Source organism: Peromyscus maniculatus, chromosome 8 (assembly GCF_049852395.1).
Source record: "Peromyscus maniculatus bairdii isolate BWxNUB_F1_BW_parent chromosome 8, HU_Pman_BW_mat_3.1, whole genome shotgun sequence".
NCBI classification, from domain to species: Eukaryota; Metazoa; Chordata; class Mammalia; order Rodentia; family Cricetidae; genus Peromyscus; species Peromyscus maniculatus.
The window spans coordinates 89,286,496-89,302,298 of record NC_134859.1 but is presented as its reverse complement, the minus strand read 5'-3'; the positions used below and the strand labels follow the sequence as shown (position 1 = coordinate 89,302,298).

At 48.2% G+C, this 15,803-nt stretch overlaps 1 protein-coding gene across 3 annotated transcripts; it reads left to right on the top strand.

Annotated features, from left to right (window-relative positions):
* Positions 1-10,392: 10,392 nt before the first annotated feature.
* Tmem101 (transmembrane protein 101) lies at positions 10,393-14,063 on the top strand. Of its 3 annotated transcripts, none has more exons than XM_006970615.4 (4): positions 10,393-10,588; positions 10,881-11,061; positions 12,081-12,227; positions 12,989-14,063. In XM_006970615.4, the coding sequence occupies exons 1-4, from the start codon at positions 10,452-10,454 to the stop codon at positions 13,295-13,297; spliced, it is 774 nt and encodes a 257-aa protein (XP_006970677.1). In that variant the 5' UTR covers positions 10,393-10,451; the 3' UTR covers positions 13,298-14,063. The 3 variants fall into 3 exon arrangements, with proteins under 3 accessions (XP_006970677.1, XP_015851124.1, XP_076399528.1); XM_015995638.3 differs by having other exon boundaries at positions 10,512-10,650; XM_076543413.1 differs by lacking the exon at positions 10,393-10,588 and adding an exon at positions 10,604-10,628.
* Positions 14,064-15,803: the final 1,740 nt, after the last annotated feature.

Sequence of the window (15,803 nt, the reverse complement as noted above, 5' to 3'; positions counted from 1 at the left end):
CGTTGAGCCTCTCTTTAGATTGCCTGCTTTTCTCTTTCCCCACTCTTACCCCTGAGAAGTCATCCAGAAGTACAGTGCAAATACAGTGTGCTGTAAGGAGGGATCCAGGTTGGTGAGGTGCCCAGGTAAGGGCCCTTGGTGCACAAGCCTGGTGACCCAGGTTGGAATCCTGGAACCCACATAAAAGGGGAGGAGACCCAACTCCACATGCATTCTGTGGCATATACATGCATGGTCACACACAAGTTCGAAAAGGGGAGGGACCCAGGGTTCTGTGTGTGTGTGTGTGTGTGTGTGTGTGTGTGTGTGTGTGTGTGTAGTAGTAGTAGTAGTAGTAGTAGTAGTAGTAGTAGTAGTAGTAGTCATAGAGCGTTCATTCATTTTAAGTGTCTTGATAGAGCGCTGAGAAGAGAACTTACTCATCACTTGCTTTTGGCCAGATTCAAAGACCAACCTTTGATTTAATTCATGCAGAATTGTAGACCTTAGCTAAGAGACCATATCAGAGTCATGCAGTTGGGTTCAAGTCCTTACTCCCCCCCCTTAGCTGAGGACCAAACCCAGGGCCCTGTGCTTGCTAGGCAAGCGCTCTACCACTGAGCTAAATCCCCAACCCCTCAAGTCCTTACTCTTTGTTTTTGTTTCGAGATATGGTTTCTTCATGTAGTTTTGGTGCCTGTCCTAGATCTCGCTCTGTAGCCCAGGCTGGCCTTGAACTCACAGAGGTCCCCCTGGCTCTGCCTCTCTAGTGCTGGGATTAAAGGTGTGCGTCACTGCCGCCCGTCTTCAAGTCCTTACTCTTTTTCTTTGTAATTGGAGAGACATAGCGCCTGCCTGTGACCATTTCCCCAGCTCTGAACATGGAAAATACCCATCTAGAATTGGCATAAAGGATTAGTAGAGTATTTAAGTGTTGGATGCTTAGAAGATGTTCCTGATATAAATAGTCCTAGAATGTTTAAATTGAGAGATGAGATTGAATTCAGTGCTTACTCTTAACTTTCATTCAGAATCAGATGTGGTAATGTACCCCTAATACAGCAGTTGACAGGCTGAGACAAGATCATGAGTTCAGGGCCAGCCTGAGCTATATGACTAAACCTATTGCAAAAAAAGGGGAGGGTGGTGGAAAAGAGTATTTTTCAGCTACCCTGTGTGGGTGCCAGGGGCCAAACCAGGTCTTCTGTGAAAGAAGCAAGCACTTGTCTCCAGCCCTGTGAAAGGTCATTTTGAGGAAGGTTAGTAAGTGACGTGTTGGCAGGTGATCCCTGCCCTCAGCCCCTCAGATTTCCTCCCTTTGAAGTCCCTGTGAAAAGAATTGGATTATTAGCTGAAAAATTATTTTTCCCCCTCAAGAATGAATTCCATCTAGGCCAGTGACTTCTCCACAGTGCTCCAGCTGCCTGTGATGGCGGAACTGGAGGCGTCCTCAAGCCTTGGTTAGTTCCATGGGCTCCTAGTGTATTATGAAGTTTCTGACCGATGCTCTGCACTGTTTATTTGCTAGGTTTGGGAAGCAGTGCGGAGCAGATGCAAGAGTAGGTGCCCTGTAGGTGGAAAGGACACTGAGCTATCCAGGAATAAGGGGCAGAGGACTACGTCTTTGATGAAGTGTGCAGAGGCAGCTGCACTGTGTCTCCTTGGCGGCGGGCATTTCTTTCCTCCCCACGTGGCCCTTGACCCCAGCATCTGACCATCTGCCTTTACACACGGCGGTGTCATTGCTATTTAGTGGCCAGTATGGGGCAGCCTTCCTGTGGGGGTGGACACTGAATCTATGCTGCTGGAGTCTGGGCATCTGATTTGTTTGTTTTCAAGTTTGGGAACTTGCTCCAGCATTGACTGTTAGTTCAATGGCACCACCCTAGGAACCAGTGATTGAGGGGAACGTCTCCTTGGTGCTTTAAATTTTAAGATTTATTTTTGAGAGTGTGTGTATCTGCCCAATGAGGCCTGAAAACAGGTGACAGATCCCCTGGAGCTGGAGGGGAGTTATAGGTGTTTGTGAGCCACTCTGGGTGGGTGCTGAGAACTGGGATCCTCTGAAAGAATTGGGAGTAAGTGCTCTAACCACTGAGCTATCTTTCTAGTCCCTCGACACTTAGGTTTTTGTGTTTTCACTTTGTGTGTGTGTGAGAGAGAGAGACAGACAGACAGACAGATGGCGAATGTGGGGATTAGAGGATAGCTTGCAAGAATTGGTTCTCTTCATACTGTAGATCTTGGGGCTAGAACCCAGGTCATCGGGCTTGGGAATGGTCACCTTTATATCCTGAGCCATATTACTGGCTGCTTCATGGCATTTTAACCCATAACACTTTAAAATAATTTTTAAAAATTTATATTTGGGAGCCGGGTGGTGGTGGCACACACCTTTAATCCCAGCACTCGGGAGGCAGAGGCAGGCGGATCTCTGTGAGTTCGAGGCCAGCCTGGGCTACCAAGTGAGCTCCAGGAAAGGCGCAAAGCTACGCAGAGAAACCCTGTCTCAAAAAACAAAAAACAAACAAACAAAAAAAAATTCATATTTGGTTGTGGGTGTGAACCTGTGCAGATGTGGAGGTCAGGGAATGAATGTGTCCCAAGGATCAAATTCAGGTCGTCAGGCTTGGTGGGTGGCTGAACCCCCCGACCAGTCGTTTCCCGCTCCCTAACTGTTGAAATCTGTTCTTGGGGCTGGCAGGGTGGCTCAGCAGAGGAGGTACTTGGTGCAAATCTGGCATCCCGAGTTTGAGCCCTGGAACCCTTGTAAAGGTGGGAAGAGAGAACCAACTCCATGAAGTCCTCTGACTCATGTGCTAGGCATGCGTGCCCATGCACATAACACTTAAAAAAATGTTTCCCCTACCACATGCTGGCATTTCATTTGCATACAGCTAGTCCATTGTCTTCCTTGGAACACAACTTCCTTGGTAAGGAAGAAATGGCATAGAGGATACACTGTGGTGGCACACTTCTATAATTTCAGCGCTAGGGAGGCAGAGGCAGGAGGATATCTCTGAATCTGAGGCCAGCCAGAGCTACATGGAGAGAGACTGTTTTTAAAGAAAAAAAATTCTCTAGGGATCACTTTCCATTTCAACTACCAAGGATGATGTGTAATACAGGCAGCTAGTCAGATGGGGTGAGTGCTAGGTCAGAGGTGGGAGCAGGTGTAGCGGTTGGTCACATGGAGGGTTCACCTTCCCATCTCTGCTCAAGATCACTGGCAGCAGAGTTCCCCCCAAAGAAACCCGAAATCAACCAAGTGGTGGTGGCACTCACCTTTAATCCCAGCACTAGAGGCAGGTGGATCTCTGAGTTCAAGGCCAGCCTGGTCTAAGAGTGAATTCCAGGACAGCCAGAGCCATAAAGAGAAACCATGCCTTCAAACATCCCCCCTACCCCCCCCCCCCCCCCCCGCTGCCACCGCCAAAAAAAAAAAAAAAAGAGAGAGAAAATTGAAATCAATGCAGAGTGCTGCCTGAACTTTGGGAATTTCATGTAATGATCAATAATAAATAGCATGAAGAACCTTACAGATGAAAGAAGGGGTACAGTGGACTGTTGAGTGTGTTGTGAACTAAACTCTTTAAAAAAGCCTTATATGGCGGCTTATGCTAGAACATTAAAAAGGCAAGTATGGCCGCTGTCCAAGCACTCGGGAGGGAGAGCCAGGCGGATCTCTGAGTTAGAGTCCGGCCTGATCTACAGAGTGAGATTCAGGACAGGCACCAAAACTACACAGAGAAACCCTGTCTCAAAAAAAAAAAAAAAAAAAAAAAAAGGCTTTCTCACCTATTTCCTCAAAATATTAAAACCTACTATATTCTTTGCCATACAGATAAAATTTTCTAGAGTCAAAGTTACCTTCCTGTTTATTGCATGTGGGTTTTTTTTTTGTTTGTTTGTTTTGTTTTGTTTTTTCTTTTTTTGGTTTTTCGAGGCGGGGTTTCTCTGTGTAATTTTGCGCCTTTCCTGGATCTTGCTCTGTAGACCAGGCTGGCCTTGAACTCAGAGATCTGCCTGCCTCTGCCTCTCGAGTGCTGGGATTAAAGGCGTGTGCCACCACCGCCCGGCCCGCTCATTGAGTTTTTGAAGATGTAGCCTACTTCACTGTTGAACTTGCCAATGGCCTTCCTTCCCTAGCCACAGAGCCCATTACTGAGTCAGTGGTGTGCTCTGCATTTGTTGGCACCTTACAATTGTTGTTTATGAAATGTTTGGAATTAATCCTATGATATTGTGCTTAAGAGACAGCTATGAAGCCATCCTTGATAGTTGAAATGCAAAGTGATCCATATATACATACATATACATATATTCTATATATATGTATAAATATATATTTCACACACACGTATATAAATAAAAAACAGGATCTCTTCATGTAGCCTCAGTTGGTCTCAGACTCACAGATACTCTCCTGTCTCCGCCTTTGCCTCTGTCTCCGCCTCCCTAGTGCTGGAATCAGGAGTGTGCCACCACATCCAGCCTACCCCCCATCCCCCACCCCACCCCCTTTTTTTTTTGTCTTTTTAAGATTGTCTCTTACACTATAGCCTTGGCCAGCCTGGAACTCACTAGCCCATGTTGACCTCAAAACTCAGGGTAATCCTCCTTCTTCAGCCTCCTAAGTAGGGGAATATAGCTGTGAATCACCACATCCATCATTTTCCTTGTTCTTTTTTGTTTTGTGTTTTTTTGAGACAGGGTTTCTCTGTGTAACAGCCCTGGCTGTTCTGGAACTCACTCTGTAGACCAGGCTGGCCTCAAACTCACAGAAATCTACCTGCCTCTGCCTCCCGAGTGCTGGGATTAAAGGCATGTGCCACCACCAGGCTCTGAATTGGATTTTTTAAAAGGCAGGGTGTCATGTAGCTCAGGCTGGCCTTGTACTTACCATGTATAGCAGAATAACCTTGACCCTCTGATCTCCTACCTCTACCTCAAGGGTTGGGATTACAGGCTTGCACCGCCATGCTCAATTTATGTAATATTGGGTTTAAACTCAGAATCCTGTACCTGATAGACAATCACTCTACCAATTGAGCTACATCTTGTTTTGTGAAAGGGTCATACTGTGTAGCCTGGACTGACTTTAAACTCATGGAGATTTTCTTGCCTCGGGTTCCCAAGTGCTGGGATTAGAAGCACCATGAGTCACCATGCCAAGCTTAAAATAAACCTTGCCAGCGATCTGGGTAAGTTAAAATTGTTGAGGATGGAGAATGGTTCCGTGTTGGAGACCCAGAAAATGGTGAGGGGTCCTGTGGTGGTTGTTTTTCTTCCCTAGCATCACCACACTTCTCCAGGAGGGATGGGATGAGGGTCTCAGCATCCTCTATTTCCCCAATGCCATCTTCAGATGGCTCTCAGTGGACAAGGGTGGACCAGTGCCGCAGTGACCACACCATAATGGCGGGATTAGCCTTTCTGTGCAATTTAACAGCAATCTGCACTTGCCAAGCCTCTGCCGTCTAGCAGACTATGGGAGTCTCCTCCTGCTCTGCCTCCCTCCCATGATCACTGTGAATCTGGTTCCTGGAGCTAAGCCTCAGTAACTTCCCATCTGCCACTTGGCATCCACTACCCCTGGGGACTGGGTGCTGCTGGTTTTTCACAGTTCCCTATGGAGTCTGGCTAATGAGATTCTGGGGGACCCGAACTTCTGGAGCTGCTGGACCTCTCTCTCCACAACTGACTGGCCCACCTGCCTTCAGACTTTTCAGCTGCCCTGTGCTCTCTGCTCTGGACCCTTTTCCCAACCTGCTCACCACCCTGGACCTTCACACCCAGTAGTACTGGGGGAGCCTGAGACAGCTTGGCCTGTGTCACAACCAGCTGCCTAAATTGGGCAGCCACAGGCTCAGGCCTCTTCCACCTATACCGGTTCTTGGAACTAATTGCAGTAGGAACTACCTGAGCATCACTTCAGGCCTGAAAGTCCCCTCTGGCTGGGAGCAGCTACAGCACACTGGAAGCCAAGGCCTTTGTGGTCTTGTGGGCAATAGCTCGTCTCTTTGGTTATCTTGTTACAACGCCTTAAACATAATGTGGCAGACACATGGCTTCTACTAGTCAGCTTCCCTTTTTATCATCTGCAGTGATCCTTTGGGAAGCTGAGTCGTGAGGTGCTTGACATGCACTGGACCTGTATGGCTCTTGAGGGCATGCTGAGCAGTGTGGAGGCATGGTTCTGCCTGGCTAAAACAGCCACTGTTTTGGGCATCATAGGCACCATATTGACCTCTGTGACTATGGCTGTGGTCATGACCAAATGCAGGTTTTCCCAGGGACTTGGTGGAACCAGGGAAGAGCTGAGGAACTTCTGGTGAGGTGAGTGAGGCTGTGGAAGTTCAAAGGAGATGTGGGAGGTAAAAAAGTTCCTTAGATGTCTGTGGGGCTCAACTGTGTGTCAGGACAGGGCTAGAAGGAGGTGGTCTGATGCTGAACTCATTCTCAAGACATGCTGCCCATCTATCCCCTTCCCTGACCTAGCACTGTGCCAACACCTGGCCCAACCCTAGAGACTAGGAGTTAGTCTATGGAGGAAGAAGGCTGAGTGGAATGCATTATCGGAGAAAGCTTCCTCAATACCAGTCTTTCCTCTCACACATGTTAATGGCTTCTGCTGAAGGGGGCTGTCTTAGGGTTTTATTGCTGTGAAGAGACACCATGATCATGGCTTATAGTTTCAGAGGTTTAGTCAATTGTCATCCTGGTGGGACATGGCGGCATGCAGGCAGATGTGATGCTGGAGAAGGAGCTGCTGAGTTCTACATCTTGATCTGCAGGCAGCAGAATTGATACTAGTCCTGGCTTGAGTATCTGAGACCTCCAAGCCCACCCCTGCAGTGACACACTCCCTATGGACCAAGCGTTCAAATATAGGTCTAAGGTGACCATTCCCATTCAAACCACACAGGGACTCTGTTGAAATTGATTGCTAGGGCTCTGATGGGAGAGTGGGCCTCTACCTATGGAGACAGGACAGGTGGGCTTTTAGAATTATTCTATGGACATAAATAATCTCAGCGTTGCCAGGCTTGGTCAAGTGAATGCCTTTAACCCCAGCATTTGGGAGGGAGAGGCAGGTGGATTTCTATGAGTTTAATGTTAGCTTGGTCTACATAGTGAGTTCCAGGCAAGCCAAGGTTATATAGTGAAACCCTGCCTCAAAAAAAAAAAATTTCATCTGGGTAGTGGTGGTGTATACCTTTAATCCCAGTGCACTGGGTAACAGAAGCAGGTGAATTTCTGAGTTTGAGGCCAGTCTGATCTACAGAGCAAATTCCAGGATGGACAAGGCTACACAGAGAAAACGTGTCTTGAAAAACTGAAAAAAGGGGTCTGTAGAGATGGTTCATGGGTTAAGAGCACTAGCTGCACTTCCAGAGGTCCTGAGTTCAAGTCCAACTACCACATGGTGGCTCATAACCATCTATAAGAGATCTGGTGTCCTCTTCTGGCATGTAGGTCTACATGCAGAGCTCTCTCTCTCTCTCTCTCTCTCTCTCTCTCTCTCTCTCTCTCTCTCTCTCTCTCTCTCTCTCTCTCACACACACACACACACACACACACACACACACACACACACAGAGGAAAAAAAGTAAATCCAAGTTCTGTTCCTCCTTAATGCTTCAGGGCTATGGATCTTGCCTTACTTGAATCAGTGGTGGTGGAAGAGACTAGGAAAGTAAAATCAGTTGCAGAGTGGTCTGTTCTCTGGGCTTGTGTTATGGTGAGGAAAATGAGTCATGAGGCTACCACTGAGGGGTAGAAGTAGACAAAAATAACCATTTCTTTTTTCAGAGACAGGGTTTCTCTGTGTAACATTCTGGCTGTCGTGGAACTCAATTTGTAGACCAGGCTGGCCTCTATCTAACTCACTGAGATCCATCTGCCTCTGCCTCCACCTCCCGAGTGCTGGGATTAAAAGCCTGCAACACCACTTTCCAGTTTTGACAAAATAACCTTTAACTTGGACCTTTTTTCATTGCCCTTTTCTATTATCCATGCCTAATTTGTATCCACATAATCCCATTCCCTCCCTCATTCTTTGATGGGTGTGTCCATCCATCTGTCTGTCTGTCTGTCTGTCTGTCTATCTATCTATCTATCCAGCCATCCATCTATCTCCTTAAGTATATACACATGTATATCTATATACATATATATCTCCTTACATTCTTTCTGATATATCTAGTCTTTGTTTTAAAAAAAAAAAAAAAAAAAAAAACGAAATGTAGCAGGGCGGTGATGGTGCACACCTTTAATTCCAGCACTTGAGAAGCAGAGGTAGATGGATTTCTGTGAGTTTGAGGCCAGTCTGGTCTATAAATTGAGTTCCAGGACAGCTAGTGCTGTTACATGGAGAAACTGTCTCAAAAAGCCAATAAATAAATAAACAAATAAAAAGGAGGAGAAGGAAGAAGAGGAAGAAGAAGAGGAAGAAGAAGAGGAGGAGAAGGAGGAGGAGGAAGAAGAAGAAGAAAGGGAAGATGAGGAGCAGCAGGAGGAGGCCATGGTGACTTTATTGTAGCACCCAAGAGGCAGAGGAAGGTAGATTTCTGTGAGTTTGAAGGTCTTCATAGCAAGTTCCAGGCCAGCGAGACTACATAGTAAAATCCTGTCTTAAAAGACAAAGGAAGAAAAGAAAAAAGTAAAAAGGCATTTTTTGTCCACCTTTCACTCACCAGATAACTGGAAGATTTTTTTTCCCCCTCATGGTCAGAAATGCTATTTGGACATGAGTTCCTTCCAGGGAATTGAAATCAGATCCCAAATAAATGACCCATTGGCACTGGAGTGCTTACAGGGTCTTAACTTCAATATTAGAGGGTGAATTAATCTGTTAAATTATGTATGGTATGTGTGCCTCAAAATATAGGTGGGGGCAGCTTTGTGGCGGCAACTACATACTGCCTGGAGTCTTTGTTTTCATTGGTACTTGCTGAACACTGACCGTGAACTACAAGACAGTGATAACATTGTATGTTCATTTGTCTGTGTAGCACATATTTCCTGAATGTATATTTGGCCCTGAGACTATAAATAAACTACATGCTTATAGTCGTTGTACTCCTGGAATTCATGTTCGTGTGTGTGTGTGTGTGTGTGTGTGTGTGTGTGTGTGTGTGTGTTTATTGATAAGAGAGTTGCAAATACATAATTGCCTCTGCTAAAGTGAGTAAAAGGGAAAGTAGCTGCCAGGCATGGGGAGGCATATTCACAGTCTCTGCACCCTTGGGGTGCAGGCAGGAGGCCGACAAATTGGGGGATATCCTGATCTACATAGGAAATCATGTGAACAATGACATCAGCCCTCCAGCTGGGCGATGGTGGCGCATGCCTTTAATTCCAGCACTTGGGAGGAAGAGCCAGGCGGATCTCTGTTAGTTCGAGTCCCACCGCCCCCACCCCCCCACCCCCCCACCCCCGGGTCTACAGAGTTAGATCCAGGACATGCACCAAAACTACACAGAGAAATCCTGTCTCCAAACAAAACAAAACAAAACAAAAACCAGCCCTCAATCTCCTCTCACAAGATGTTTGGAGAATACGTAATAGGGGAGGTGGGAGCCACTTGAAGGATGCTGAAGTTAAGCTCATGGCTGTTTGAGCTAGAGTGGGAATATCACAGTTGGGGAAAACGGACTGATTATGATGCCGTACAGTAAATGTGTAGGCCTCCCTCTTCTCTCAGGAGACAAAGACATCAAAGACCCAACAGGTGACTTAGAGCCAAGAGGACATCTTACTTTAAAACTCCAGCAAAAGCCAAGGAATTCTCTCTGGGGGCCCGTGTGGATATATTACACCTTTTATTGGACCCCCCCCCCCTTTTTTTTTGAGACAGGGTTTCTTTGTGTAGCTTTATGCCTTTCCTGGATCTCACTCTGTAGACCAGGAACTCGAACTCACAAAGATCCGCCTGCCTTTGTGGCCTCGAACTCACAAAGATCCGCCTGCTTCTGCCTCCCAAGTGCTGGGATTAAAGGAGTATGCCACCACCGTCCGGTTTACTGGACCCTTCTTATGTGTTAGGACCACCTTTGTTAAGTCTTTCAGCAACGGTGAGGTAGAACGTTATTATCCCCATTTCACAGATGAGTCTCAGTTTAGATGACGCAGGATTGGTTTTCCGGTTAGAGTACAGGTCTGGTTACATCTAGACTTGATTGCTTCCATACATCAAGCTGCGATCCAGAATTCTTGGTGTTCCGACCCTATGTTCCTTGCTAATATCCCATTTTGAAAGTACAAAGAGGAGCTCTGAGCTCTCCATAGGCAGAGTTTGGAAAGGCTGAACGCCTTCTTCTAGAACACGTTTTTCCAGCCGGAACTAGGAAGCGAGAGCTTTGTTTCCCGACGGAGAGAAACAGTAAGGGACCGGAAGTTGCTTGTATTATCCTCCGTCCTCGTCTCCCAAACCCGGGTGAGGCCATAGCGGACTGCCCTTTCCCAAGATGGCTTCGAAGATTGGTTCGAGACGCTGGATGCTGCAGCTGATCATGCAGCTGGGTTCGGTGCTGCTCACGCGCTGCCCCTTTTGGGGTTGCTTCAGCCAGCTCATGTTGTACGCTGAAAGGGCCGAGGCGCGCCGGTGAGCGCGCCCACGAAGCCGTCGAATGCGGTGGGGGGCGGTACGGCCTGTCCCAGGAACTGGTGCGGTGATGTTGGGGGAAGTTGGGGCCCAGAAGTTGGGACATTTGGACGGGGTGGAATTGGTACTCAGACAGGTTGGGAAATGTTCTGGTCCCACATTATAACCAGAGCTGATGCGGCGGCCCCAGCAGTGAGAAGGGTCTCGTTTCTGGGGAGCAGTGGAGCTTGTGGGAACTTACACTTACTCAACGTTCATTCTGTCCTCATTGCTCCCTACCTTCGATTCACAGGAAGCCCGACATCCCAGTGCCTTACCTGTATTTCGACATGGGAGCAGCTGTGTTGTGTGCTAGCTTCATGTCTTTCGGAGTGAAGCGGCGCTGGTTTGCGTTGGGCGCCGCGCTCCAGCTAGCCATTAGCACCTACGCCGCTTACATCGGGGGCTATGTTCATTACGGGGACTGGTTAAAGGTGAGCACATAAACTCGAGAAGAGATTTAGCCGTGGGGGAAGGAACTACAGAGTCCTGGGGCACTTGGTGGGCACGTGTGGTACTCCCAAACATGAAGCCTGGGAAGACCGAGGCACTGGGTTTGTAGCAGTTGTGTAGTGGTTATTACAGAGCACAGACATGGCGGACCCATGGAGACCTCACAGACCTCCCTCGTAGAGTGTGAACTGGAGGTCCAGAGATGAGAAATGGACTTTCTCCGAAATCATGCCACAGTGTACTGATGGGACCTGTAACCCAGAGTTACCTGATTCCCAGAATCCTTTGAACCACTACTTTATTAATCCCAGACTCATAAAGCAAAAGAGACCTTGGAGAGTACCTGGCCTACTCATCAGGTTTTATGAAACGTAGTTAATATTAGTGCAGAGTTTGTGTCTGCAAACGCAGAAGCAGTGCTGACCCCTGCACGCCTGAAGGAAAGGTGGTACGGAGGCAATACCTTCAAAGACTGGACTATTAGTCCAGTAGGGAGGCAGATGTGTGAACACCTGTGGGACGGTGGGTCTAGTTTGTTTGTTTTCAAAAAAGGGTTTCTCTGTGTAGCCCTGGCTCTTCTGGAACTTGCTCTGTAGACCACCCTGATCTCGAACTCACACAGATCTGCCTCTGCCTCCTGAGTGCTGGGATTAAAGGTGTGCGCCACCCCTGCCTGGCTGGCTATTCTTATTTTAGTTGGTATAGAGTCTATACTACATAGGGGCAAGAACCCTGGGGTGGAGTCGGCAACATGGGGCATCTGGGTTCTGCCACTTACTTTCTGTAGGACCCTGGACCGTTTTCTTATCCCCTCTCAGCCCTCAGTTTCTGCCTTGTAAAGAGAATTTCTCTCTCTGCAGTACCTGCCCACTACACTTGGGAAAAGAGGGTTCATCAGATAGAATGGGATGTGTAGAAGGGAACAGTTCTGTGTTCTTGACCACCAAGAGAAATGTAATGACTGCAGTTCTTGACCGGGCCCCTCTTTCCCTGGCCTTAGGTTCGTATGTACTCGCGCACAGTTGCCATCATCGGCGGCTTTCTGGTGCTGGCCAGTGGGGCTGGGGAGCTGTACCGTCGGAAACCCCGAAGCCGTTCTCTGCAGTCCACTGGCCAGGTGTTCCTGGGCATCTACCTCATCTGTGTGGTAGGTTGGGGTTCGATTGATTGGAGGCACCTATGTGGGGGGTGAAATATGTGCTTAAGCCTGGCAGAATCCTGGCACTTGGGCAGAGCAAGGCCTTGAAGGTAATCTCTGGTGGTTCCTAGAGATTGCCCTGGACAGCTTCTGGTTCTCAAGGGCCCTCCAAATACCTGATGCCTGGCTGAGGGTCCCTCCTTCCAACAATTATTGCCACCAGCTAAATAAGGAGTTTGAATTGACCATTCAGTCCCAATCCTGAGACTCCAGCAAACAAGATGTGGTGATTTTTTTCATTGCTTCAGCCTCCAGAGGACTGAGAGAGAGGACAAAGGACAGGTGTGGTGCAACTCAGCCCCAGCTGTCACTCTGCCACCTAGAGCCGATGGGGGCGACGTAGGGTAGTCAGGTAGTCAGTCCTTCCCGGTGCTTGGGAAGGCCAGTGTAGATGAGGACGCAGATAGGCTTCAGGCACTTGACCTCATCCCAGGAACCAGGAACCAACCATATCCCATGTGCAGAGTTCTATGTGGGCGTCCATGGTGTGTATATTCAAAAGTGGAGACACACTTCCTTCTTTCAGAAGCTCCCAGGAGAGTAGAGATCAGTCTTACCTCCTGGGCCCTATAATCAGAGAGGGAGACGGGCCATACTTTCAGAGGGTCCCCATCCTGAGAGGGAACTTCGAGGCTCCCTTTACAGGGGCTGACCTGTGGGTGCCACCTCGGGGAGGCCCTCGCCCGTCTCAAAGGATGTCGTGTCTTTAGGCCTACTCACTGCAACACAGCAAGGAGGACCGCCTGGCATACCTGAACCACCTTCCAGGAGGGGAGCTGATGATCCAGATGTTCTTCGTGCTCTACGGGGTCCTGGCCCTGGCCTTCCTGTCGGGTTACTACGTGACCCTGGCTGCCCAGATCCTGGCTGTGTTGTTGCCCCTGGTCATGCTGCTCATCGATGGCAACGTTTCCTATTGGCACAACACCCGACGTGTCGAGTTCTGGAACCAGATGAAGCTGCTCGGCGAGAGTGTGGGGATCTTCGGGGCTGCTGTCATTTTGGCTACTGATGGCTGAGTTCTCCAGGGAGAGGCTGATTTGGGCACAGGGGGCCACTGAGGGCCACCTCACCTTCCTCCTTGCTGGTCCAGTTGCTGTTTATTTATGCTTCTTGGTTTGTTTGTTTACCTTTTTTTTTTTTTAAATAGTTAAGGTTTCTTCCCCAAGTTTGTGGTTCAGACCTTGGGAAGATGGAAACCCTCATGCTAATGCCTGGTAGGGTTGTTGTTTTCTTCTTACCTGTTTTAGGGGAGAGCTGGGGCCATCTGCCCCTTCCCCATGTGTCCAAGGAGGGAGGAGTCCATGAGGAAGGAGTGAGGCAGAGCTGGGGTGCAGGTATTAGGAGTAGGGGACAGAGGAAGATCTGGAAGTGAGCAAATGTGAAAAGTCCCTTTGGAACTTGGCAGATGCAGCTAAACTAAACAGTGCTTTTCAGACGAGGTGTGTGTGTGTGTGTGTGTGTGTGTGTGTGTGTGTGTGTTCACGTCTGTCTTCACACATGTAGAGGGAGCCCTGCAGGGAAGGGCTGAGTGACTGGTGCTACAGAGGTCCTGTGGGCTCTTTGGGGGTCTGCTGGGGCAGGAGCAATCTAAGCTCTCTGACCCCTGCTGTAGAGTTCAGAGCTGGCCCCGGTGTGCTCTGGGATGTGCAGGGCGGGGCAAGTCTGCCAGGCTGCTGCCACTCACTGCATCTGTTCTCGGCTCCTCGGTTGGCTGGATAGGTGGAGCACCCTCCTAAAACGCCAGACCACACGTCCTCCAAGAATAAACATTTTATACAGACATTTTGCCTTTGCTTCTGTCTTCCCCATGAGACACTTTGCCATTGGCTGGGATTTGAGGTTTCTTGAAAGATCATCTTTGGTTAAGCCCAACCTGGTCCTCCTCTGATTCCCCACTACTCCCAGTTCTGAGAGTTCCCATAGTTCTTCAACTATTTAAACAAACAAACAAACAAACAAAAACACTTGCTGGGGGTTGTGGTGGCGTATGCCTTTAATCCCAGCACTTGGAAAGCAGAGGTAGGCAGATCTCTATAAGTTTGAGGCCAGCCTGGTCTACAGAGTGAGTTCCAGGACAGCCAGGGCTACACAGAGAAACCCTGTCTCTTTGTTGTTGTTTGTTTGTTTTTAAAAATATTATGTATACAGTGTTCTGCAGGGCTACACAGAGAAACCCTGTCTCTTTGTTGTTGTTTGTTTGTTTTTAAAAATATTATGTATACAGTGTTCTGCCTGCATGTATGCCTGCAGGCCAGAAGAGGGCACCAGATCTCACTGTAGATGGTTGTGAGCCACCGTGTGGTTGCTGGGAGTTGAACTTAGGACCTCTGGAAGAACAGCCAGAGCTCTTAACCTCTGAGCCATCTCTCCAGCCCTCTTTGTTGTTGTTTGAGACATAGTTTCTCTGTATTGCCCTGGCTGTCCTGGAACTCACTCTGTATAGACCAGGTTGTCCTTAAACTCAGAGATCCACTTGCCTCTGCCTCCCAATGCTGGGATTAAAGGTAAGTGCCACCACATCTGGCATTAATTTCGTTTTTGAGACAGCATCTCACTGTGTAACCTAGCCTGGTCTCAGGCTGCTGTTTCTCTTGCCTCTACTTCTGGATGCTGAGGTTACAGGCATGTCTCTATGTCCAGCTTGGTTTAAACTTTTGATTTCCCTTCCATCCTTTTCTAGCCTGTCTTTCCTTCTTTGCCCATTTGGGGCAGCTCTTTTGAAGAAACCTTTGGTTAGGGCAGCTAGAAAGAGAGAACTAATGTCATATGACAATGAGGACATGGGGGATTCAGAGAAAGTAAGCAGCTTGCCTCAAATCCAGCTGGAGCTGGATGGCTGGTCAGGTCTGTGGAATGTCCAAACCCAGATGTGTCCTTGGTACACATAATCCCTAAGAGAAGACAGGCTGCTCTTGGGCCTTGGGCCTGTCACAGTTCCTGGTGTGCCGTGGTGGTCTTATGGAGACACCCAGTGTGTCAAAAAGTGTTTGAACAAGGGCTGGAGATACAGCTCAGTTGGTAGCCCTGGGTTCAATTCCCATCCAGTGGGAATAAACATCCCTATGATCTCAGTACTCCCGAATTGTAACTCATCAGCTACATAGTAAATTTCAAGCCAGCCCAGGCTAGACTGCCTCAAGAAATGGTGTGTGTGTGTGTGTGTGTGTGTGTGTGTGTGTGTGTGTGTGTGTAGGGGTAGGCTGGAGAGATGACTCAGTGGTTAAGAGCACTTACTGTTTGTTCAGTCATGAGGACTAGAGTTCAGATCCCAGCACTCACATCAGATGACTCATGAATGCCTGTAATTCCAGCTCCAAGACATTTAATACTTTGCCCTCCATAGGTGCATGCGTAAACACACATAGACGTAAATAAAATATTTTTTTTAATGTGTATGGGTATTTTGCCTGCATGGACATCTTTGCACTATGTTTATGCCTGGTGCCCATGGAGGTCAGGAAAGGGCATCACTCTAGGGGACTGGAGTTACAGACAATTGTGGGCCACCATGTTGGTGCTGGG